The following is a 23,074-nucleotide window of genomic DNA, read 5'->3' as shown; positions in this document are numbered from 1 at the left end:
TGTGGTGTCGACACCCACACAGTCAGATGTGTCACCAACTGGCGGGAGGGCCGCGCCCAGAGAGCAGTGGTGGACGGGTCATGTTCGACCTGGAGGGATGTGGGCAGTGGGGTCCCACGGGGCTCGGTCCTCGGGCCCGCACTGTTCAACATCTTCATCAGTGACTTGGATGAGGGGGTAGAAAGCACCTGTTCAAATTTGCTGATGACACTAAGATGTGGGGGGACATGGGCACACTAGAAGGGAGGAATAGGCTGCAATCGGACCTAAACAGGTTACGGGGGTGGGCGGATAAGAATAGGATGGGATTCAACACCGACAAGTGCAAGGTGCTGCACCTGGGGAGGAACAACCGGCACCACACCTACAGGCTGGGGAACTCCCTTGTTGTCAGGGCAGAGGCAGAAAAGGATCTTGGAATCATCATTGATGCCAAGATGAACATGGGCCGGCAGTGTAGGGACGCGGTCAGGAAGGCCAACCGCACCTTGTCATGTATCCACAGATGCATCTCCAGCAGGTCCAGGGAAGTGATCCTCCCCCTCTATGCGGGGGTGTGTCAGTGGGTCAGGCCACAGCTGGAGTACTGTGTCCAGTTCTGGGCGCCGCACTTCAGGAGGGATGTGGACAGCATGGAGAGGGTCCAGAGGAGGCCACTCGCATGGTCGGGGGCAGCAGGGCAGGCCCTACGAGGAGAGGTGACGGGACCTGAACCTGTTCAGCCTCCACAAGAGAAGGCTGAGGGGGGATCTAGTGGCCTGTTATAAACCAGTCAGAGGAGACCAGCAGGCACTGGGGGAGTCCCTGTTCCCCCAAGCACCACCAGGAGTGACCAGGAATACTGGTCACAAGTTGGCAGAGGGAAGATTTAGGTTAGACATCAGGAGGTACGACTTCACGCTCAGGGCGGCTAGGATCTGGAACCAGCTTCCAAGAGAAGTGGTGCTGGCTCCTACCCTGGGGGTGTTTAAGAGGAGGTTGGACGCACACCTTGCTGGGGTCTTTTGACCCCAGTACTCTTTTCTGCCATGGCACGGGGTCGGACTTGATGATCTGCTCAGGTCCCTTCCGACCCTACCAACTATACTATGAAACTATGAAATTTTCTGTTTCCAAAATGCAGGCGCATACTTAAAGGCCCTCTCTCAGCAGTGGATGTAGTTAGGAGTGATTCAGTGCCTTCGTTTTGTAATGAATCTTCTCCACTCCCTGCCATTAGCATCCTTTACTTTCTACTAGTAAAAAGATCCTTCTATGTTATCAGATATGTGCATGCATATTTGTGAACTTGGTCATGCCTGCAGCCAGCTGGGAGCAATGTACTTAACAAACAGTTACCATTTCACTATTAATACATACAGGACTGTTCATGTGATGGGTTTGTGGTCTGTGCATACATACTACCTTTGCCTGTACTCTTCTGGTTGCCACAACACAGTGGCCCCAAGACAGTAGCGTTGGTAAGAAAGAGCAACACCGTGGGACTATTTCCATGTAACTCTTGTGTTGGGAATATAGTTGTTGTATCATTGCCACATTATTTGCTCAGTGTTCCTGACATGAAATCAGGCCAGAATGAAAGGCCGCGATTCTTCACTGCTGGCTGTGCATCTTGCATAGCCAGTCACACCTGTTCGAAGCAGATGTAAAATTTTGTCATTCAGACCTGGAAGCACTTTGCTCCTGCTTGCTTTTAAATAATGATGCAATGGACAAGGCCACGTAAAAATCATACCTATAAGGTTTTGAGGGCTATGCCTGTCCCCTCCTCACAGTAACAGGTATGTAGACCTATCTCCATACCTGGAGGCACAGAAACTGCTGAATACAGGTTTAAAACAGGGAGGGGGAAATGGACGATCAGTGCCCCCAGCTTCTGTAAGGAACAATGCAGCAGAGCTACTGTGTAAGGCCTGTGGAAGATATGATTAACTGGGAGAAGGTGTCTATGGTACTGTGTAAAGTATGATGTGAAATGCAGAGTTTCCCTGTCTGGTTTTGCATCTCTGCCTTTCTAAATACATAGCACTAAATTAAAGGCGGTTCTAAAGAGGTGGGTAAACAATGGAGCATGAAAGACCATGACACAGAAAAGACAGTCTCAGATGTGTTGCTTTGATGGAAATTGAGATATCCCTGTCTGAGTTCCCTGCTTGACGCCATCCCAGGCCTGAGCCTGACATCAAAGGAGGCCTTAGAGAAGGGGAAGGGGAATGGTGAGCTCAGTAATACCATACATATAGGCCTTTTATTGTTTGTACACATTGCTCTAAGTACTTTGTATCTTGTAGGGATGAAACAACAGCGCTTTGTGTTGAAGATATCAATTCCTTGGTCCTCCAAACTAATGCTGTCATGAGGCGTGAACAAATAAAACTTCAAGCTGCTTTAAAAGGACTAAAAGGACTTGGTGTTCAGGAATGTACATCACCCACCATGTCCGTCCACTCCTATACCAGTTTAAGCATGCTAAACAGCTGTCACTTTAAAGGGGTACAAAGCAGGTTTAAAATTAGGGTGGTTTTGTTCCACTGACGCCCGTGTGTAAACAGACAGACACTGCAGTTTAGAGAGCACGTCACGGTTATGAGTGACAGTCCATACTTACCAGCTCCTGAAGGGAAACTTCTATAGGGTTCAGTCCCCAGTTGGACCAGCTGAAGAAGTAAGGCTGGTGCCAGGGCGCTGTGCCCCTGGTCCTGATGTGAGGTTGGTGGAAGGGTGCAAAGCCATGCCAGAGGAGGTAATGGGCCAGTGGTTGGGGCAGTGGGATCATTTCCTACAGAGCTAACCTGCTCCTCATGGTGCTGGGAACCTTTATTCGGGGGGACGCGGGGCTCTCTGTGGCATAGACAGATGGGACAGTCTGGGGGCATCCCCCTTGGAGGATGGGGGATGTCTCTTGGACAGGGTGGGGCCTGGGGCATTTTCAGGGGCAGGCTGGGATGCTTATCCCAGGGGCAAAGGCAGGGACGGATCTGGCGGTGGGGTGGGCTGCAGTTGCACCCTTGGTTCTATAAAAAGATATCTCCCCAAGAGATCCTTGCCTCTGGCTTAATGACTCATTGTAAACTACCTGATTCCTCCTAAACTCTTTGTTCCACAGGTGTTAACGACCATCTTGCCCTTGTTAATGGTTGTATGTTCCCCACAGCAAGCTGTCCTTTCTGCTGCAAGCGAGAAAGGATCAGTGCAAAAGCCCCGGGTCGGACCCAGCTCCTTCTCCCTTTCGGCACCTGCCCCCTGTCCCTGCCATGCAAGTTCCCCCCCTCAATTTAACCAGCTCTGTATAGCGTACGGCCCTGGTGCTGCAGCGCGTAGATCATGGCCATGGTAGCCGTGGTTTTGGGCTTGGCGTGCTGCACGCGAGTGGCAGTGTCACAGATTATGTTCTCCAGGAAGACGCTCAGCGCCCCGCGGTTGCCTTGTTGACGCATCGGGCCACCACAATGTTGGTGGCGGCCGGCCGGCCGGCTTGGAGAGGCCGTGGATGTGACCTCTCCGAACCGTCCCGGCAGAGGGAGCTTCCCTAGGAGCCCAGGCAAGATGCACCGATGGGGCCTCATCAACGGCAATTCTTCTGTGCTTGGAATAATTGAAAATGAGGGTGGGAGGGAGCTCAGGGGTCACCCCCATCCAAGCCCTGCTCCAGGCAGGACCAGCCCCAGCCCCAGCCCCAGCCCCAGCCCCAGCCCCAGCCCCAGCCCCGTCGTCTCAGGCAAGGCCTGGGCTACCCGGGGCTTCTACTCCTGCAGGGACGGAGACTGCACCTCCGCTCTGGGGGAACCGATTTTACCACCTCCTAGTGAGGGGGGGGAGGGGGTATTTCCGCAGGGGGAGGGGGCTGGGGGAGTATTTCCCTCAGGGGGGTGGGTCGGGGGCAGGTCAGGGGCATTCCCCTCAGGGGAGGGAGCGCAGGGTGGTTGTTTCCTCGGGGGGCGGGTGTCAGGAGGGGCATTTCCCTGGGGGGAAGGGGGCTGGGGGTGTCCCTCCAGGGGAGGGTCAGGGGGCATTCCCTTGAGGGGAAGGGGGCCGGGGGTATTTCCCTGGGGGGGTCAGGAGGGGCATTCCCCTCGAGGGAGGGGGCTGGGGCGTTTCTCGGGGGGGGGGGCGCTCTAGTGGAGGCAGGGGTGGTTCCCGGGCCATTCCGGCGGGGGGGCGGTACCTGTGGGGGCGGGGCTAGGGTCAATGGCGGGCGGGGATTCGTGGTGCCCGGGGGCGGGGTCAGGGTCACTCCGGGGGGCGGTGCCTGCAGGGGGCGGGGGTCAGTGTCCCTGGCGGGCGGGGATTGGCGGTGCCCGGGGGCTCCTCCCCGCGGTGCCGGTGATGGCGGCGCCGCCTCCCGCCCGGCTGGCCCGCGCTGCTCCGTGAGGCGGGTGCAGGCCGGGCTGGGGTTGCCGGGCGGCGCCGCCATGTCCCTGCTGTGCGTGCGCGGTGAGTGCGCGGGGCCGCGCCGGGCCGGGTCGGGCCGGGCGGAGTGTGTTTGGGGTTGGTTTGTTCGGGGCGGGCGGCGGTGCGCGCGGACCGGTGCCAGGCAGCAGAGCGGAGCTGCGGGTGGGCGAGTTGCCGCCGAGCGCTGCGGGGAGGCGAGCGGGCACCTCGGTTCCACCTTTCCTTGCCGCCCGCCCGCCCAGCCGGTGTGCCCGCTTCCGTGTGCATGCCGCACGCACCTGTGGCTAGCTGTGATCCTCCCAGAGACGGAGACGCCTCGAGAGGTGCGCGTGTGTAACTCGCACGAGGGCCGGAGCCGCTTACACCTGTGTGTGTACAGCAGCATCGCCGTGGCGACCACAGCTCCTCGCATACAAGCTGTCACAACTTGTGGCAGATGTGACATCTCCTAGATATTTGCAAAAGAAAATAATATCCTCGATTTGCCCACGAGTGTGCATGTGTAAGCGTGCGGCTGGCATCGTGGCCGTGACCGTCAGCCCCCCGCGTCTCCGCACCGTTGCGTTGGCTGCCCGTCTGCGCTGAAGGAGGACCTTGCTCCCGGGCAGAAGGCTTGTGTTTTTGTGAATGAACCGGCGCTCGCGCTTCCCTGCTGAAGCGGTCCCCGTAGGGCAGTAAAACGCTCGCGTCTCCAAATCGCGGGTTTTGTATTAAGCTCTCTTGACAGCCCCTTTGATTTACACGCTGTGTAGCATGCTATCCTGACAGCGAGTCGCTTCCGAGGGAAACGCACAGCTCCTACAATCTTTCATGGTGATAAAACCTGATCTGGTCTGTCTTACGCAGTCAGGAAACATAAATAAAGATTAAAAGGGGAAGAATAAAGGCTCTAAACCATGGTATAAAATCCCTGGATGTTAATGCAGCATTTATTTGCGAGCTTGCACGCAAGTGTGCACGTGTAAGCCTGTGGCTGGCATTGTGGTGCTGACTGTTCAGCCTCCTCGTGTGCACCAAGCGACACGCGTCTCCACACTGTTACGTTGGCCCTGTTGCTCCTTGGGAGGCTGCTCTGACTCCTGCAAGCCCAGAGATGAGGGGTTTTGCAGTAATTTGAGCAAAGGGTCGGATGTAGTGTGGAAATCCAAATAAAAACCCAGTTTTCATTTGCTTAAGTGTATGCATAACTGTTTGAGGATCAAAGTCTTAAATTGTATTGTTGAGGTCATGTTGGCCTCTGGGCTATTTAAAGGTGTGAGAGGTTTGCCAGGCATGAAAAGGTGAGTAAGGACAAGAAAAAAACAGGTGTGGCCAGGCTGTTTTGGGGTACATCATGAATTTCCCTTTGTTTCAAATTTGTGCTGTTATAGGAGGCGGCTATCTTAATTTGTACCCAGCTGAATTAATTGCTGGAAAGCAGTGTTCATTGTAAGGACCATTTAGTAGCATTAACTTTAGTTTTGCAGCTACAGTTCAGAACATGGATTTGGCTGTAATAACTGGTGTTCTTTCAAAGGACACCACTCATTAGCTGGTCATCTTCATGTTAAATCTTGTTCTTTCATGTTCAGTTGTAACTGTTTTCTCCTCTTGGAGAATGAATTATGCAGCCTACTCTCAGATTTCCATCTCCAGTTTCTAATTTTATGTTCCTTTGTGCTAGGTAGAGATGCCGTCTGTCAGGATCCCTTCTCCCGGATCTTGCCTTTCTAGGAACAAGGTTGGACTTCCTGTTGTGTTTAGTGTCCTGACCTGAAGACGGAGGTGGAAGTGTAGCTGGGTTTTAGTTTTCCTGAGTGTTGCCAGCTGTCCGCTGCAGGTCGCAAATATTGTTGTAACCTCCTAGCTAGTTTGTCATGGCTGGCAAAGAAGTTCCTTTTGTGCTGCGCTGCTGTCACTTAAGCTCTTCATTAGATTATATCCCTTGAATGTAGCCCCTCTGCCAGCTGTTTCCGAGGTTTTCATAAATGGAGGCATTTGCTTTGACATATCGAATACATGTTTGTTAGCATTTTGGAGCACCACTCCTGTGGCCCATAATGTTTCCTCGGGTCTCTCTTCCAGGGATGTTTTCTTGACTGGATTGAGTCTGTCATGTTTGTGGTGCTGACCTAGAAATTGGGTTTGATGTGCAAATCCTGTAAGTTGTAGTAGACATTAAAAAGTCCTGGGCAATCCTCTGTGACCCCTTAGAAATACTTGAGGATCAAGCCTTCTAGGGACCAGTCTGAAGCTGGCCTGGAGTTCGTTAAAAATAAATATCATTTGCTGAAGCCTGAGGTGGATGAGAACAGAGCCCCAGTTTACCACTGGATGGCTGTTTCTCTCTGTTAAGTCCAAGGAGCAGCAGGCTTTCAATGAAGCTGGTGCTGTCCACCCAGCACCTATATGTGAGAACTCTTCTGAGCATTGGCTCCTCAACTTGGGACTCGGTGCTAAAACTTTGTGGTACCAGCCTCTGGCCCGTCTGGAAGCTCCCTCACAAAGAACTGAGGTGCTGGGGGGATGCCAAGGGTATGAATACATTTTTGCGTCTCCCTTTAAAGTCCCTGATTACAGGTTGTGCTGAGACTTGGTTTTTCTCCTCTTATGTGTGCATACCGGTAGCAGAGAGAAGGATTCTGGGGACCAGTGTATGCTTGGTGGCTATCCTAACTTTGAGGCACCCCTCCTGCGTTTCATCAACAAATACTTAATTTTTGCTGTAGCTGGAGTACAGTGTTCTCTGCTTGTATGCATGCTAGGTAAATGCCTAATTTGCTTAATCGCATAACACAAAGCTGTTCCCATTTTTTTCTTCTTCTGGTTCATAGTAACAAAAGTCAATTATCTGCGTAAACCATTTATTGCACGGCATCTTTCAGCTCTGCTGTCTGCTTTGTAAGTTGTACTTTGCAGTTGGTTAGTTTAGAAGCTAGCTAAATATGTAGTTTACAACTAATTGAGCCTGAAACAGCACAGGGGAGGCAGCTGTCAGAGGGCTGCTCTTGGAAGCCTTGAGGAGCGTTAGACCTTTTTGGGGAAAATGGTCGGGTGCGGTAAACAAGGCTGGCTGAGTACACGGTGTTGTTTGTACTGCCTGCGTGAGTATTGTTTGCCTTGCCTCTGGCAAGTACATGTGTAGCCTTGCTCCTAGTCCTGAGACTGTCAGTGGTTCTCAACCTTCTTAGACTTGCGGTACCCCTTGGAAAGTGCCAATTCTTAGTTTTCATTCTTTTTTTTTCTCTCCTCTTTTTTTCAGTAAAAAAAAAAAAAAATAAAAAATAATAATAGAGCTGTTTTTCTGTTACAAAGAACTCAAACCCATAGTAGAGGTCTTTCTGTTAGAAGTGTTGGATTTATTCTGTTTTCCATGTTTGTAAACCTAACATTGGCTAGTACTAGCATGTAGCACCCAACAGTACCCTTCAAAGGACCTCAGAGCACCCCGGGTGCAGTGGTGCCCTGGTGGAGAGTCATTGGGCTATGCACTTGAGCAGAGTATGTTGTGCTTTGTGTTGAAATGCTTGCCAAGGTCTTGCGTGTCGGCACTACCAGTGGCGTGATGCAGTAGCCTAGGTGGCAGTGCCTTACTACATGCTTTTCATACCAACATATCCAGCCCCTGTCAATAGCTGTATTTTTCTGAAGCTGTGTTGATGCACCAGGTCCCCACATATTAGCCCCTTATGGCATAGCTATGCTGCAGGCGAGTGCCTGATTACACATACCAGGTTAGCTTTAAACCAGCTGGCTACATTGTAGTGAAGACACTGGCACAAGTGGGGATTAGCTGCCTCAGTAATAGGTTGGGTCCTGAGAGCTGTTTGTTTTGTTTCTTGGTAGTTCAGGTTTACCTGCATGTGTGCTACAGTTTTGTAGGCTCAGAAACCAGCGGGAAAAACAGCTTCTAATTTGCTAAGTCTCTGAGTTCATTTAGCTCTTTCCTCCAAGAGCAGCCTATCACGGACCAGCCGAAGATGAGACCAAAGTCTTGGCAGTCCTTTGTTCAGTTTATCTGGAGCTTAAGGCAATTTAATGTCTTTTTTTTAATAACCCTCACCCATTCTGGGAAATTCTGTTATAATCCTGGCAAGTGGATTAAAGCTCCTTTTCAATTGCTCTGTTTCTGTGATTGTAAGGTCACTCCCTGGTGAGCTTCAGATACTAGTGCCCCATCCTGTGCCAGATTTCTCAAGGATAAGGTGCTATTCCATACCCTTCAGATTCCTCTGGAAGATGGTTTTATAATATTATACACTGGTGACCGTGCATCTATGAGCCCTTTCCGTATGCCCTGTAGCTTGCCCCAATGTTCTTGGCCTGCCCAACACACTGTATCCTAAGACTTCAGTTTGTTAAGAAATGCAGTTCACAAAAGGAGTCTGTCCAAATGATGTCCAGTTGCAGCTTATGCTATTGTGACTTGGCTGGCTGAGATGAAAGCCACATCAAGGCTCATTTGGGTAAAGCCAAGATTGCCATCGCTGCCCATCTTGGATGATTCTATTATATGCACATGGAAATGTTTCCATGTTGCTGCATAATGTTTCATGAAGTATTATTGTTCAGCTTTGTCTCCTTGAGCAAATCATAAAATCATAGAAAACAAGGGTTGGAAGGGACCTCAGGAATCATCTAGTCTAGCCCCCTGCTCGAAGCAGAACCAGCCCCAACTACATCATCTCAGCCAAGGCTTTGTCTAACTGGGTCTTAAAAACCTCCAAGGATGGAGATTTCATCATCTCTCCTCACTACCCTCCCAGTGATAAAACCTTCCCTAATATGCAACCTCAACTTCCGTTGCTGCAGCTTGAGCCCGTTGCTCCTTCTCCTGCCATCTGCCCCCACTGAGAATAGTCCAGCTCCATCTTCTTTGCAGCCCCTTGTAGGGAGCTGACGGCTGCTATTCAGATACCTCCCTAAATCTGCCCCATGCCCTCGGTCTCTCCTCTCCCCAGAATCCTTCCAGGCCATGCATGCTCCAGGTCTCATTTCTGGTAGGGGAGACCAACCCTTTCAGATCCCTTCCTGCAACAAAATTTAACTTAATTTGAAACCAAAGCCTATAATTTAGAGCATTTAGATGTTAAATTTCCCCAGTGAATATAGGGCCTTCATCCTGCTGGTGGCAAGTAGCTGAGAGATTAATGAAGTGTCTAATCGTGGATTTCCGAGACCAGCATTCCTAAAGACTTTTCCCTAGATAGCTTGATTACTTTCTCCTGAGAAAAATAAAACCCTTTATGATTTAGTGGATTTAGTGGTTGCCATTTTCCCTTAAAAGGAACTAAGGTTAAAGTTTATAGAGGGAGCTGAGGTACCAGCAGCTATTAAATGTGGATGCAGGGGCATTCTGCCAGAGAGCTGTCAGAAAGTAAAAGGAATCTGAGACCCACCTGAGATCTTGGCCTCTTTGCTACCTGAATGACACATGCAAGAATGGAGAGCTTGTGAGATGCATGCTTGAAAAAATGCCTGCAAGTGAGGCATTTCCTTCATATTGCCATTCACTAGTGCGTATTGGGCAGTGCTGGGGGTTCAGGTTTAGACTGAATTGCAATTTTTCCTATAAAAGATTTGAAGGTAGGGGGCAGAGGGGTGCCTTCCACTGTGTGTATGATACTTAGGACAGGGGGTTTGATCCAGGTGGGGATCCTCGGGGGACTATTGTAATGCAAATAGTAATTGGTATGTGTGCCTTTAATCCCCTGACAATTGCATCATATAGTCAGTATGTACCAAACAATATGCAGAGTGGTTTCATGTAATTGTTTGTCCAAATGCTGGCATTTCAGAGAGAACTTCAGCACGTCCTTGTCAAGCAGCAAACATGGAAAATAGCTGAGGCTCTGCCATACATACCACTGAAATTAGTTGGCATGGGGTGTGATTTAGGTGCGACTGGCATGTCAGAATGAAAGGTGGAGTTGAGAAGAAAGGGTACAGTTGTGGTGTGCTGAAAGTGCAGTAAATTGCTTAATTATGCTGAAGGAGAATTGATGAATAAGGAAAATTGGGTTGGAGGGGCCTTCAGGAGATCATCTTATTGAAACCCCTGCGCAAGACGGGATCATTCCTGAGATGGTTCAACCATCCCATCCAGTTGCTGGTCTAATCCGTACTTAAACTCCTGAGGATAGAGGTCCCACAGACTTTGGGTGCTTAACCAACCTCAGAGTGAATGTTCTTCCTCGTATCCCACCTTCATTTGTCATGTGGAAATTTAAGGCTGTTACCCTTGTTTTTATCTGGTGAGTGCGTCAGTCGCCCACCTTCCTTACTAAGGCCAGATAGCTCTGTCCTGGGTTTGTGGCCTGTGTGTTTTTCGTGGGGCAAATTTATCCCCACAAAAACAAACCAACAAGCAAACGTGCAAAGGAACAAATAAACGTGAGCCAAAACCTGCAGTCTTTCCTCAGACCCTGAGAGAGCAACCCAGGCTCTGTGCTTCTCCCGAACACCACGGCCTTCCCTCTCCTCTCTTCCACCCTCCTCCTGGAGCTGTTAAGCCTCTTGGTGGTCCCGTTCCCCCCCCCCCCCCCCCCCCCCCGAATTGCAGCTGCTGTCAGACTTCTAGCCAGGCAGACTACTGACTGCTGGCGACCTGCAGCTGGGGCTCGGGCTTAGCACCTCTTTACGCACCCCTGCGATCAGACAGAATAGCCTATTGCCATCTCTTGATAGCCCCCAGTTGGGTATTTGAAGACTGTTATGAAATCCTTCCTCAGCTGTATTCTTTCTAGAAATGGTAATCTCATTTCTCCCAACCTCTTCTTGCAAATCATCTTTCCTAAACCTCTGATCGCTTGCATTGCTCTCTGCTGGACTCTTCCTAGTTTCTCCTTATTCTCCTTGGAATAAAGTGTCCCAAACTGAATATGGTACTTCTGCTGGCTTGAAGCAAATGCTCCTGAGCATTTGTGAATTGTAGTAAGGGAGGAATTATGAATGTGATGTGTACATGCAGACCGCCCAACCAGAGTGTGGTAGTGGAAGGGCGAGTACTTAAAGATATCCGTGAACGTCAAAAGCAAATTGGAATCATTTGAGGCTTTAACTACTGATTTGTGCTTTTGACTTTTGAAGATGCTTTTGATGCATAGACTATGAAGCCACTTTTATTTAAAAACACTGAAAGAAAAGTAAGACTATGCTTTTGTTTCTGACTCATTCTGTAACGAATGAGCGGTACAGATCTGAAGTTAAGGAAATTGAGAGTTTCTGACTAAACTTGATCCCATCATTGAGGGTCACAGTAATGATTACCTAAGTGTCTCTTTCAATTCTCAAAATACTTGTGAAAACGAATTAACTGTATAGAACTGAATTATTAGCTGGGATGAAGGAAGAGAAAATTCAGAAGGTGGAGTACAAGAATCCCAAATGTAGCATTTTTATTCAACTTGAAAAAGCAGACTTAAAAAAAAAAAAAAGTCACCTAACTGAAAAGATGGGAAGTAGTAAGAGAAAATAAACAGTGTTGTGCATCAGTGGTTACAACCAAAATTGTGAAATTGGAGGTAACTGAAACAGGTCCATGTGCTGAGAGAACAGAAACAGAGAGGCTAGGTGGGTGAAGCATCAAATGGCCAACATTTTTAAAATGACATTTTAATTTCTTTTTTGGCCTTTTTTAGTTTCACTGAGAAGTGAGTGAGCTTTATGTAGAAAGGAATGGAACCGGTAAACAAGAAATGGAAAAGCTGCAAGCAAGGGATTGAAAGTAGTGAGAATATAAGACTAGATTAAAAATTCCTTGATGAAATGCACCCGAGATAAGAACTAAAGGAAACTTGAGGAATCTGGAAGCTTTTCATAAACCATAATTTAGAAGTGACTGAGTAAAGGAAAATTGTAGTATCCAAAGGACTGAAAGGAACGACTAGGTGACAGTGAACTGGGGCCTGGTACCTGGCAAAACTTCTGAAAATACAGTAAGGGGATATGTGTGATTCTTAAAGGAAAGGTCTAGTTACTAATAACTTTTCAGGGAAATCTGATGGCTTTGCTTTAGAGACTACATTTAAGAATTAAAGTGGGGTTCAGGGTTGTGCTGTTTGGATGTTCAAAAGATGGTTTCTGTGAAGTCACTCGGGGTACGTAGAGATGTTCAGGGGGTTGGGTTGTGTTTAAAAAGGGCTGCCTATCGAACATGGTTCCCCCACCTTGTGGACCTTACACTTGGATCCCTAGTTAGGTCTATCTAAGTGTGAATGGTACAGAAGTTCCAGGAAGGTCAGACTGGTCAAAAAATGGTCGACCTGATCTAATTTACCTGTGCCTCAGAGGCGCATTAAGTTAGACTGGGTATGGCTAGACTGATCTAACTGAACTTCTGTACATGTTCCCAGCACAGCCCGGGGGCTAAGAGCCTAGCTGCTGGCCCCAGCCCCAGGGCTGCACTTTTCCTCTCCCTGCTGGACTCCCTCCCCAGCAGTAGGCTATCTTTAACCCCATCCCTCTAAAAATAGCCTCTGACTGGGGGGGATAGAGCCCCCATGAAGCTGCCAGCCCCCCCTTCCCCCACCGCCTCCCCAGTGTCTATATGAAGCCTCAACAGAAATAATCTGCTTCCTACTTCCTTGCTTCCTGAATTAGGTGCCTCCATAAACTTGTATACTAGTATTTTGTGGAGGTGGTGTGTGTGATACGATTAAACATTTTTGTTCCGCGTGCCTTGACTTCTAGGAGCTCTGGATATTGGAGGGTGCTTAGTTCATCTGCAGGCACCTATGGGATGTTTTTAATGCGATAACGTAGAAGCTGTTTCTAATGGAAACAAATGGTTTAAATCTTTTCAAGCATGTTGCTCAGTACTGAAGTGATTAATTGCAGTTGAGGAGAAGCAAATCCTCCTGGCTTTTTACAAATAATATTTTCATAGAAGAGTTTTCATATTTGTACTAAGTTTATACTGTTTAAATACAAAAGGTCTTGTACTCTCCCACTGAGAGCGTTGTGCCTATGTGTTATGTTTAGTCTTCCCTTGATGTACTTTTTTGTACTAGCTTCTGCTGTATCATGTTTGTGAATGTTGCATGCAGGGGATTAAATGTTTTTAATCCCAGTGAGGTCTCTTGGATGCCTTGGTAGCAACTTAGTTTTGTCTAAACTGAACATACTTCCTCCTGATCCTTCCCCTCTCCTGTCCTCTTCCCCTAGTGACAATGCCCCAAAGCAGCCCCAGTTTTTCCCATTTGAATCTTTTTCTTCCTTTTTTACTTCACATGAACATAATTTGTAAATTCCTGTTGCAGCTTCCTTGAGAACATCACCAAAACTCATCTTCTTGCAGATCTGAATTCTTATCCTGAGCAAGTGTTCAGAACGTGATCTCATTCCAAACTCCTTATTCTGCCAAAGCAACAAATGAAGACATCATGGATGCACCCCTGTTCGAAATGCTCGCACCTGATTGACTGTGTTGTGGTGTGTGCCTGGGACCTTTGTGATGCTTATGCTGGTCACAGATAGCCCTGGTGACACAGGTGACTGACTGCTGGGTGGATTGGTTAGATCAATTCCATTCTGCCCATTTCTTTCACCCCATAAAGATGTGAGCAAAGAAGAAATTAAGAAAGAAGGTTAATATACTGTAGAGTGTTTGAAAGATGCCACCAAAAGTAGTCATCTCTTGCAGTGCCTCAGTATAAATTGGCATCTCTTTCATTCCTTGGGCAAGTGTTATGGTGGCTTAAGATATGGAGAGGAGGGTAATTTTTTTTTTAGGTGTCTCTTACACTGCCAGTGACCTTCATGACCTGTACTTGATCATTCTATTGTCCTCCTCCAATTGTTAGGATGCAAGTCAGATACACTACAATGAAACCTACTTAAACGAGTCAAATAATTACTCTCTTGGTCTTCTCAGCTGCTTCTTCCAAAGAGAGAAGGGATCTGAGCCAGTGTGTGCTTGTGGCATCCTAACTGTACCTCTAGCTTGCTTTACTTGAATGGGTTTGGCCTGTGTCCTATCCACAGTTTTGGGCTTACTTTAGCCAGAACAGAGAAGAGGAGTGGGAAATGGGGTAAGATGCTGTCCAACAGGAAAAAAATGGTAAAGCTGTCCTGCTTTGTTGCTCCTCTGAAATTTGAAAAGAAAATGGGAGCAACAGGAAAGAACTTCCAAGCTACCTATAATCTGGGTTTTTCCCTGTAATAGGGATTCAGGTCTCTATTTGATTTCCCTCCTTCCCCCTGCCTTCCACAGAATATAAGGCTAAAAGGGCCTATTGGATCCCACAGTCCAATGGAGACTAACCTTTCAGGCAGGCACACCACAAAGTAGCTCTGCACTCCCCACCCTGAATGCCCCTTTGATCCCTTTCGTGTGCCTGATCTGCTGCTTTGCTTTCTGCTTCCTTACCTGTGGTCCATGCCTGATGCTATTTAGCTTTTTGCTCCGTGCTCCATCTGCTGCATGCCCTGCTTTGCTGTGTCCCACATGCAGAGCTTGCCCATACCACTTGTGGCACCCATGCTGCTGGCTGGCCACCCCTGCCCTAATCTCCAGTATTACTCAGGCCACTTCTTTAAATCACTTCCTTAATTTGTTTGTTCAAAGAAATCTTCCACAAAAGCATCCAGTTTGGGTTTGAAGACATCAATCCCCACCAAAAAGTGTGTGTGTGGGGTGGTTGTGGGAAAGAGTATGCCATTTCCCTTGGGGAATTTGATCCAATGGCCTATCACCCCTTACTACTGAAACACTGTTTTTTTTTTTATTTCTAATTTGAATTTGTTTGGTTTCAGCTTCAAGCTATTGGTTCTTGTTAGGGGTACATCGGTTCATATCTTATCAGCACCAGTAAAAGGAAAATTGACATTATCAGCAATTGGCTTTTTTTGGGCAGATGTGGCTGATAATGTTGCCAATAAATGCCGTGCACATGAGCTCAGCCACAGCATTCACATGGCCAGGAGCACAGCCTGGCAGCTTGGATAGCAGTGTCTGGCTGGTAAGTCTGTATGGGGGAAGGGGCATGGGGGGGGATACTGAGGCCCCCATGATGAGTGAGGGACTGGGGCAGGGTGGGGTGTGGGACATGGGATGGAGCCACAAGTGGCTTGTCTGGGGGTTGGGGTGGGGAGGAGGTTCCTGCTGCTGCACACATGCTCAGGGGAGGTGGGGGGGGCATGTGCCCCCCTCAGATTTGTGCACAGGGCGAGGGCGGGCTGGGGGCAGTGCTGAGCTCTTTCCGACAGGAGGTGCTGGACTGGGGCTGCATTCAGCATGGGTGGTGGTGGGACTAGGAAGAGAGCTGTGGTGGAGGGGGGGCTATAGCCATCCCAAAATTCACCATAGCCCCCCTGTAGTCCCTCTCCTAGTGCTGCCACAACCTGCCCTGAGCACAGCTCCAGTCCAGTACCCCCCCACCAGGAAGAGCCCGGTGCTGCCCCCAGCTCCAAGCAGGCAGTGGTAGCCTGTCCTCGCCCTGTGCACAAATCCAGAAGGAACGTGCCCCCTATATCCCCTCTGGGGTTACATGCAGCAGTGGGATCTGCCTTTGACCCCCCCCCCCCCCAGACAATCTGTCCATGGCTCTGTCTTGTACCCCACCCCTCCCCTTCCTGGCTGGGCAGCCCCTGCCCCGGCCTGACTCCTTCCTTCACTGTGGGGGGCCTCATCTTACCCTCCCCTCCACCCCACCCCTTCCCCCTCAACAGACTGACCAGCTGGATAACAAGCAGCTGGGCTGCATATTGGCAATTGGACTGGCATCGGCCAATATGGCTTGTTCATAATCGGTCATTGGTATTGACCCAAAAAATCTTTATTGGTGCATCCCTAGTTCTTGTTTACAAATTTTCCCACTGGACTGAAGAGCTCTTCGGTACATGGTATTTCCCTCCTTTTAAAAGTATTTGAAGGTGATGCCTATCAACTCGAACTCTGCAAGATATGTTCTTCAGCTTGTGAATAACCTTTTGTGGGTCTCTGCTGGCTTTGTTTTTCATGTCCTGTTTAAAATATGGACACCAGACCTGCTATCAGTATTCTAGCCCCGGTCTCAGCTGGGGTGTGCACACGTGCATGCACTTGCATGCACCTCTCTTGTAGGTATTGCCTGTGCTCCTCCTTGATGTATATATAACCTTGTGTTTGGCTGTGTTTAAAATGCATTTTGCCAAGTCATCCAGGTTGTTCAAGACTGCCTTGTCCCCATTGTTTACCGCGCTGCCAATCTTGGTAGTGTTCACAGCATTTTTTTTGTTTTTAAGTGGCAAATTTGGTTACATTCAACATGTATCTGGAAGTAATAGGCTTAGCCCTGCTTCTATGCAACTGTACTAGAAACAACCTTGCCTCCCTACCTCAACTGATGAGTAATTAAATGTCTCTGTTATCTGGTTCTTATTCCTCTTTTCAGAGTAAGGTTTGTTAATATTATATGGTGCAAAACTTTATTTTTCTAACTTTTATTTTTCATCAGCATATCATGGTGCTAAGTGCAACAACTTCTTAAAATCCATTGTGCTTATTACTAAGGTATAGCATCAGCCTAGTGATGTTGGTGATCCTTCCTCTATCCAGTCTATTTATGGTGTCCTCCAGGAGGTGAGGCATAGTCTGCACCTGGTCGGATCAGCTCTTCAGACTGCTCCCAAACCCCTGTGTGTCTGCTGGTAACTCGCTGTGGAAATGGATAGTGTTGTGTCTTGTCTTGTGTTGTCAGGGTCAACAGTAGTTTTGCTTAGAGGTTAGGTTATGGATTTGTGTAAGATGGCTTGTTTAAAGATGGTCCTGCCTCAGGAAGGGGGTTGGACTAGATGACGTCTAGGGGTCCCTTCCTGTCCTACTTGTCTATGAAAGGAGCTCAGGGTGTTGCATCTAGTCCAACCCCTGCTCCAAGCAGGACCAGCCCCAACTACATCATCCCAGACCAGGCTTTGTCTATCTGGGTCTTAAACACCTCCAAGCATGGAGACTCCACCACTTCGCTAGGTAACTATGTTTGTTACGATTTTAAAGGGTCTAAAGGTGACAAGCCATAGGTCAAAACTTGATTGCCGAATACTAGGCAACGGAAGATGGCTAGTCACTGCTGGTGGGCCCATGTTTTCTGCCATAATGTGATGAAGCAGACCACAGGGGATTTGGGGTAAGCTAGATGGGGGTCAGCACAGTGAGGTGCAGCAAGAGGGGAGGGGAACTCATGACTCACTACTGCTTTGGCTGAAGTATGTTCACAGTGAATTTGTGGCATCATTAGAAACTGAGCGACATGGCTCATTTTGGGAGCCACAGAATAGGTGGAGGCTGGTTGAGTCCCGAGACAAATGCATGGGTTATGCATGGCTGCGTGTCAACCATTCCAGCGTGAGACAAATGAGCCCAGGCTGGAGAACAGTTTTCTGTTACCAAGCAGCAGAGAGCTGAGGGCAAGTAGCCAAAAAAAAAAAAAAAAAAAAAAAGGAAGCATTGGATTCCTAAGTAGATTCGGCAAGCTTGCCAAGCAGGTTGTTGTGGGTCTTGATTTTGGCAGCTGATTTTTATCAGCGAGGCAGGGTGTGAATGTCATCTCAGTAGGTATCCACAGAGGGAGACGTTCAGTTTCCAAGTTGCAGAGACATTACAAGGATGGAAAGAGCGTACAGTTGATATCAGTGTTCAGCTGAAGGTGCCCGTTATGATCATAGTGGGATATAACTGCCAGACCAGAATTTAAGGTGTCCTCACAGTCAGAAAAGACCTGGGATGGGGCACCTCGGTGTAGATGAGCCAAAGAGTTAGAGTTTCAGGTAGATCACCGATGCCTATCTTGAGAAGAGCTGGCACTAGAGCCAGACCTTGAGGCATGCCATAGACTTGGGGTTTCCAGCACCAGCTTGAGTCAAGCCCACGCGAGCAGCAACTGCATAAAAAAAATTTCACAATGTGAATGAATCTGCTGAAGAGTGCTTTAGATCAGGGCTGCTCAACCTCTGGCTTGTGGAGCCATCACATCTGGCCTGTGGGTTTCCCCACAAGTCCGGAGATTTGGCAGCAGGGGAGTGATGGCTATTAATACGACCACCCTCCTCCCCTGCTAAATCTGCAAACCCCATTCCCTGTGCGGCTGGTGGGGGAGCCAAGCTAACCTTGTTCTCCCATGGGGTTGGGCACCACTGCTCGAGCAGATCAGTGTGCCATGCCACGTTGTAGGTGGAAGTCGGATCAGGAATGTAGTAGCAGTATCTGTAATGTGTAAGAATGATGTTGTAGCTGTGGTGGTCCAGAAATTATGTGAGGGGCAAGGATTTTTTAGTGATATCTTTTATTGGACCTGAGGATGAATGTCTTGCGTTTGAAAGCTTGTCTAACTTTAGCCCAACTATGTACTTTGTCCCATTAAAAGATATCATCACCCCAAGAAATCCTCGCCTCTTGCTTAACAGTATTTGACTTGTAGTGCCAGGTGTTTTCAGCATGAGCTGTCAACGTGAGACCTCAGTCATAAGTACCATGACTGATAGGCAAGTAGTTTGTTTGGGCAACTAATAGCTACTGTTGGCAAGACCTTTTGGGGGGGATTGAATATTCCCTTACCTCTGAGCAAACCCTGAACAAAGATATGAGGTGACAGACGGTTGCACGATGCAAATCTTTGCTTGGTTTTAACAGGGTGCTCATTGTTGATGAGTGTCCCAGTTTTGGGAATGCTCCCTTGTGACGCATTCTTGTGTAAAACTGCATGAGCCAGGCTCAGGCGTAAGGACCAAGATGCTCCAGGGACTTGAGTGGAATATCATGCTCTGGGCACTACTAGTTTTCATCCAGTCAAGTTTGTGCACTTCCAGGTTGGTGGAAGTGCTGCTATTTGTTATGCACTTGTCACTTTGTGCCCTCATCCAAGGGGCCTTTCTAACTTCAATATAGAAGCTATAGCCTTGTTAGATGGGATTACGAATAGACTTTGTGAGTTGGAGGTCCCTGGATGACTCGCAGAGAACAAGTAAGAGGACTGTTTTTCCAGCTTGGTCTGTTTCCAGCGCATGTAAAGTTTTTAGATAATGTTACTACTTCCCAAAAGATGTGAAAGGTGATGCTTAGAAACTCTACTAGTGGGGTCGGTTATGTCTGGATCCAAGACTTTGGATCTACTGGTGGAGCAGCATCATGCACTGTGTCTTCATGCAGGGAATATACATTGAATAGAGTTCATGTCGAATGGACACATGCAGCTGGAAGCAAAGTGTTGTGCACCTGACTGCAAGCTTCTGCAGTGGGAGTTAAATGAGGAGGGATCACAGTGCTGCTGCCTTCTGCAACAACAGAGCAGGCAATCCTGTTGGCCTCAAGCATTTCATCTGGGCTTCGAGTCACTTGGAACATGCATTGTAGACTCTAAAATTTGGGCAGGGCAGGTGGAATGTTTTTTTTTATATAGATATAGATATAGATCTAGATATAAAAAATAATGGTATTGAAACTAGAACAGGCTGTGAGCAGTTGCACATTAAAGGTTTAATATTGCCTCAGACCTCTGATTTGCCTCTGGAGGGCTGATAAGGCATAAGTTTGAAATGGTCATAGCTCCCTTAGCTCATCTCTTCCCACCTTTAACACGTGGGCACTTGTGTTTAACATGTGGGAAGGGTAACGTCTATCACCATGCTTAATTAATGGGTGGAGGTCAGTATGGATCAATGATGTTTGGTGCTGAGTATGGGGAAAATAATCAAGGATGATGAGGCTGGCTAAGGAGAGCTTTCATCTTGCACAACAGAAATCAGTGGAGGAATTGTGCAGCTATCTAGCTGACCGAGACGTGTTTCTCCGCCTGAATTCATTGAGAACTACCAGCTTGTTACATAAGGTCCAGACAGAGACTCTCTATATCAAGTCTTGTTTTAAGCACATCCTTTCTCCCTGTGGTAGGGGTTGAAGTTGCCAACCTATGCTGCCGAGTGGTTCGAGCCCCTAGAGCTTGCTTGAGGGCCTATAAATATAAGTGATCCAGAGATGAACAATTTGCATAATGTTGCAGCAAGTGGAAACTTGAAGGCGACAGCAGTGACTTCAAGCATTGTTGTGCCATCTGAAGGGTAAAACCTACTATTTAAAACCTCTCGGTGCCAAACAGTTGACTCAATGGCCTTGTCCAACTGCTCCTTGTCCCTGGGGAATGCCTGCGCCACACATGCTCTAGCGCATGTCGGGTTACCCTAGGTGGGATAGGAGAGCCTGGGGCCAGCAACTGTCCTGGGCCCAGCAGCCTTACCTGGAGTCCTGTGGGCCAGGGAAGCTGCAGCCACGGCACTTCTGCAGCTGGGAGCTTGGCCGGCTCCAGTTTTGGGAAATGCGCATTACTGTCATGTGTGCCGTCCCACTTACTTTTCCATGCAGGTTTTTTTGACCCTGGGTTTTCCCGGAGTCCCCAATATCAAAAACTTTGTGTTCCATGGAAGAATAGGTTATCCAACAGTGAGGTGTTGGAAAAAGCCAGTACACCAAATGTGGAAGCAGTAATTAATGCCCATTATCTGGGCTGAGTAGGCCATGTTGTTTGTTTGCCAGATGCTAGAATACTGAGTGTGTGGTGTTTTTTTTTTTTTAAATGCAAATCCCATATAGGAGCAAGGTCATGTAGAAGACAATAACTAGACTATAAGGATGCCATCACAAGAGATGTGAAGGGAGAATGAGATCTCAGCTGAGGACTGTAGATCTGCTTGAAACAGAAACCAACTCCTGGCAAGGCCCTCACGAGGTCTCATCTAGTCTAGCCTCCTGCCCAATTCAGGTTCATCCCTGGCTAAACCATCCTAGAGAAGTTTTTGTCTAACCTGTTCTTAAAAACTGCACAAACACTTTCGCATAGCTACCAGGCACAATGCCTGAATATCAAAAACACCCTTACTTGGCCGAGGGAAAGCAGGAGGCTGTGGGTATTGCCAGTGTCCTCACACCGCAGGGGTGGGAACAGGTAAAATTAAGCTCAAGAGAAATAGCTTCTCTGACTAACTTGGACTAATCTTATACCAGTGAATTCACCCCCTCCATTCAACTGTTGTTTAGATATACCTCAGCTATTGCTGGGAATGAATTCCCAATGACAATCCTGTATTAGCTCTGCTACCGTTTTTTGCCCAGAATCAGTTTTAGGTTCACTGATATATAGTTATTTAGGGTCATCTCAGGCTTTTAAAATATTTTTAGAACAATATTTTTTAAGTGTTCTGAAATCTTTTTTGTTTTTTGATATCGATTTATAAATTATATATCCTTGGGCAAGGGATCTCTAGCTAACTCTGCTAAGTCTTTTGGGTGAAAGTTGTCTCTGTCTGCTGACTTAAAAATGCTTGTTGTTAGTAGTTATTTAACTTCCTCCTTGGCTACTAATGTAGTGGAGGGTACTCCACCATCCTCATGATACAAGCACATCATCCTGCTGCTTTCCACATACTGGACAAATATTTATTGAACACTTCTGACATTTCTGCATCATTTAACAACCGCTAGTTACTAACTGATAGCATTTTGGAAACAAAATGATAATTTTCTTTTCTTGGCCCTACAAGCTGTGGATAGAACAGGATACACACCCCAAAGTGAATTGTGGTGCACACTCCAGTACAAAAGGAAAACAAACAATCCCTCTGCAGTGTTTTGTATAGGACAGATTTCCAGTAAGGTGACACTGGTATAAGTCCCTATGGAGGTACTTTATCTAACAATGTGTGACACTTCTACAAAGAGCTGTAAATGGCAACTTGACAAGCTGCATTGTGTGTGAGTATCACTAATCCTGGTTTTTTTTGGCTTGATTGGTGATAGATAACCTACATCTCAGCAGTACCCCAGCCTGTGTAGGTGCATTGATCCACATGCATTCGAGACCCTCCACTTCTGAGTCCGAACTAAATAGACCTTGTGCTCTTAGCTGTTTGGGCCTCTTCACCTGGCATTTTATATACATCTTGCCTGGGAAGCTGAGAAAGCAAGTCCTGCTTGCAGATGAAAAATCTTCCATCCTTAAATATGCTGGATATTGCAAGTGCCTGCTAACAATGAAAGGTGCATTTTTCTTCTTTCAGTGATAGTGAGACAGGTAGGTGTCCTGACAAACATTCAGGGTGTTGAGGCAGGGCTTTCAAGGGGGAACCTAGAGGGGTTGAACACTGCAGTGTATTGGATGTTGGACTTCCCTGTTTTAGCTCTGACAATCCCAGCCTCAGTTTTCTAGTCTTTCAGGATGCTGTATTCTTCCTTGTTCTGTCAGCTTGCTTGTTGTTTAGTCCGTTCGTTGAATCTCTGGGTTTTCTTTCACAAGAAAGAGATTATTCCTTCTGTGGCATCTCCATTTCCACTGGAGAACATGATATTGTGGGGCTGGTTTTATTTTGGAGGTTCCCCCGATTCATGTAGGTCTCTTACAATTCTTGCAGTTTGGCAAGAAGCTTTGTATGGAGTTGGCCAAGCTGCTTGGGGTGAGGTTTTCATTGACATGAGTTGCGTTCTAGTGGAGAGAAATTGGAACAAGTTTGGAAAGCTAGCCAGGAAATCCTTTCTTTGTTCTCTGCTGTTACCTGTCAGTTCATTCACTGTCCTAAAATGGTTCTGAGCTTTCACAGGCAAGTCTTTGTTGGACACTAGCGTCTCTAGTGGGTTATGGAATAGAGAGAAATCCTACACAATTTACTGATTCGTTTGATGCACCTGGCTGGGGGAGTATTTGGTTGATTGCACGATTTCACAATGATTGCACACTTAATT

At 47.7% G+C, this 23,074-nt stretch overlaps 1 protein-coding gene across 3 annotated transcripts in view; it reads left to right on the top strand.

Annotated features, from left to right (window-relative positions):
* The first annotated feature begins 4,284 nt into the window (after nt 1-4,284).
* The window catches only part of UNC13B (unc-13 homolog B), a 326,084-nt gene continuing 307,294 nt past the window's right edge, over nt 4,285-23,074 (top strand). For all 3 annotated transcript variants that reach the window (XM_090037508.1, XM_090037507.1, XM_090037509.1), the window contains exon 1: nt 4,285-4,434. In XM_090037508.1, coding sequence (XP_089893634.1) covers nt 4,413-4,434 — 22 coding nt within the window. In that variant the 5' untranslated portion in view covers nt 4,285-4,412. The remainder of the gene's footprint in view (nt 4,435-23,074) is intronic.

The sequence above is a fragment of the Crocodylus siamensis genome, chromosome 3, assembly GCF_052110815.1.
Source record: "Crocodylus siamensis isolate JL-2025a chromosome 3, ASM5211081v1, whole genome shotgun sequence".
NCBI lineage: Eukaryota > Metazoa > Chordata > Crocodylia > Crocodylidae > Crocodylus > Crocodylus siamensis.
Note: the sequence above shows the minus strand (reverse complement) of the source record. Positions and strands in the feature narration are given on the sequence as shown.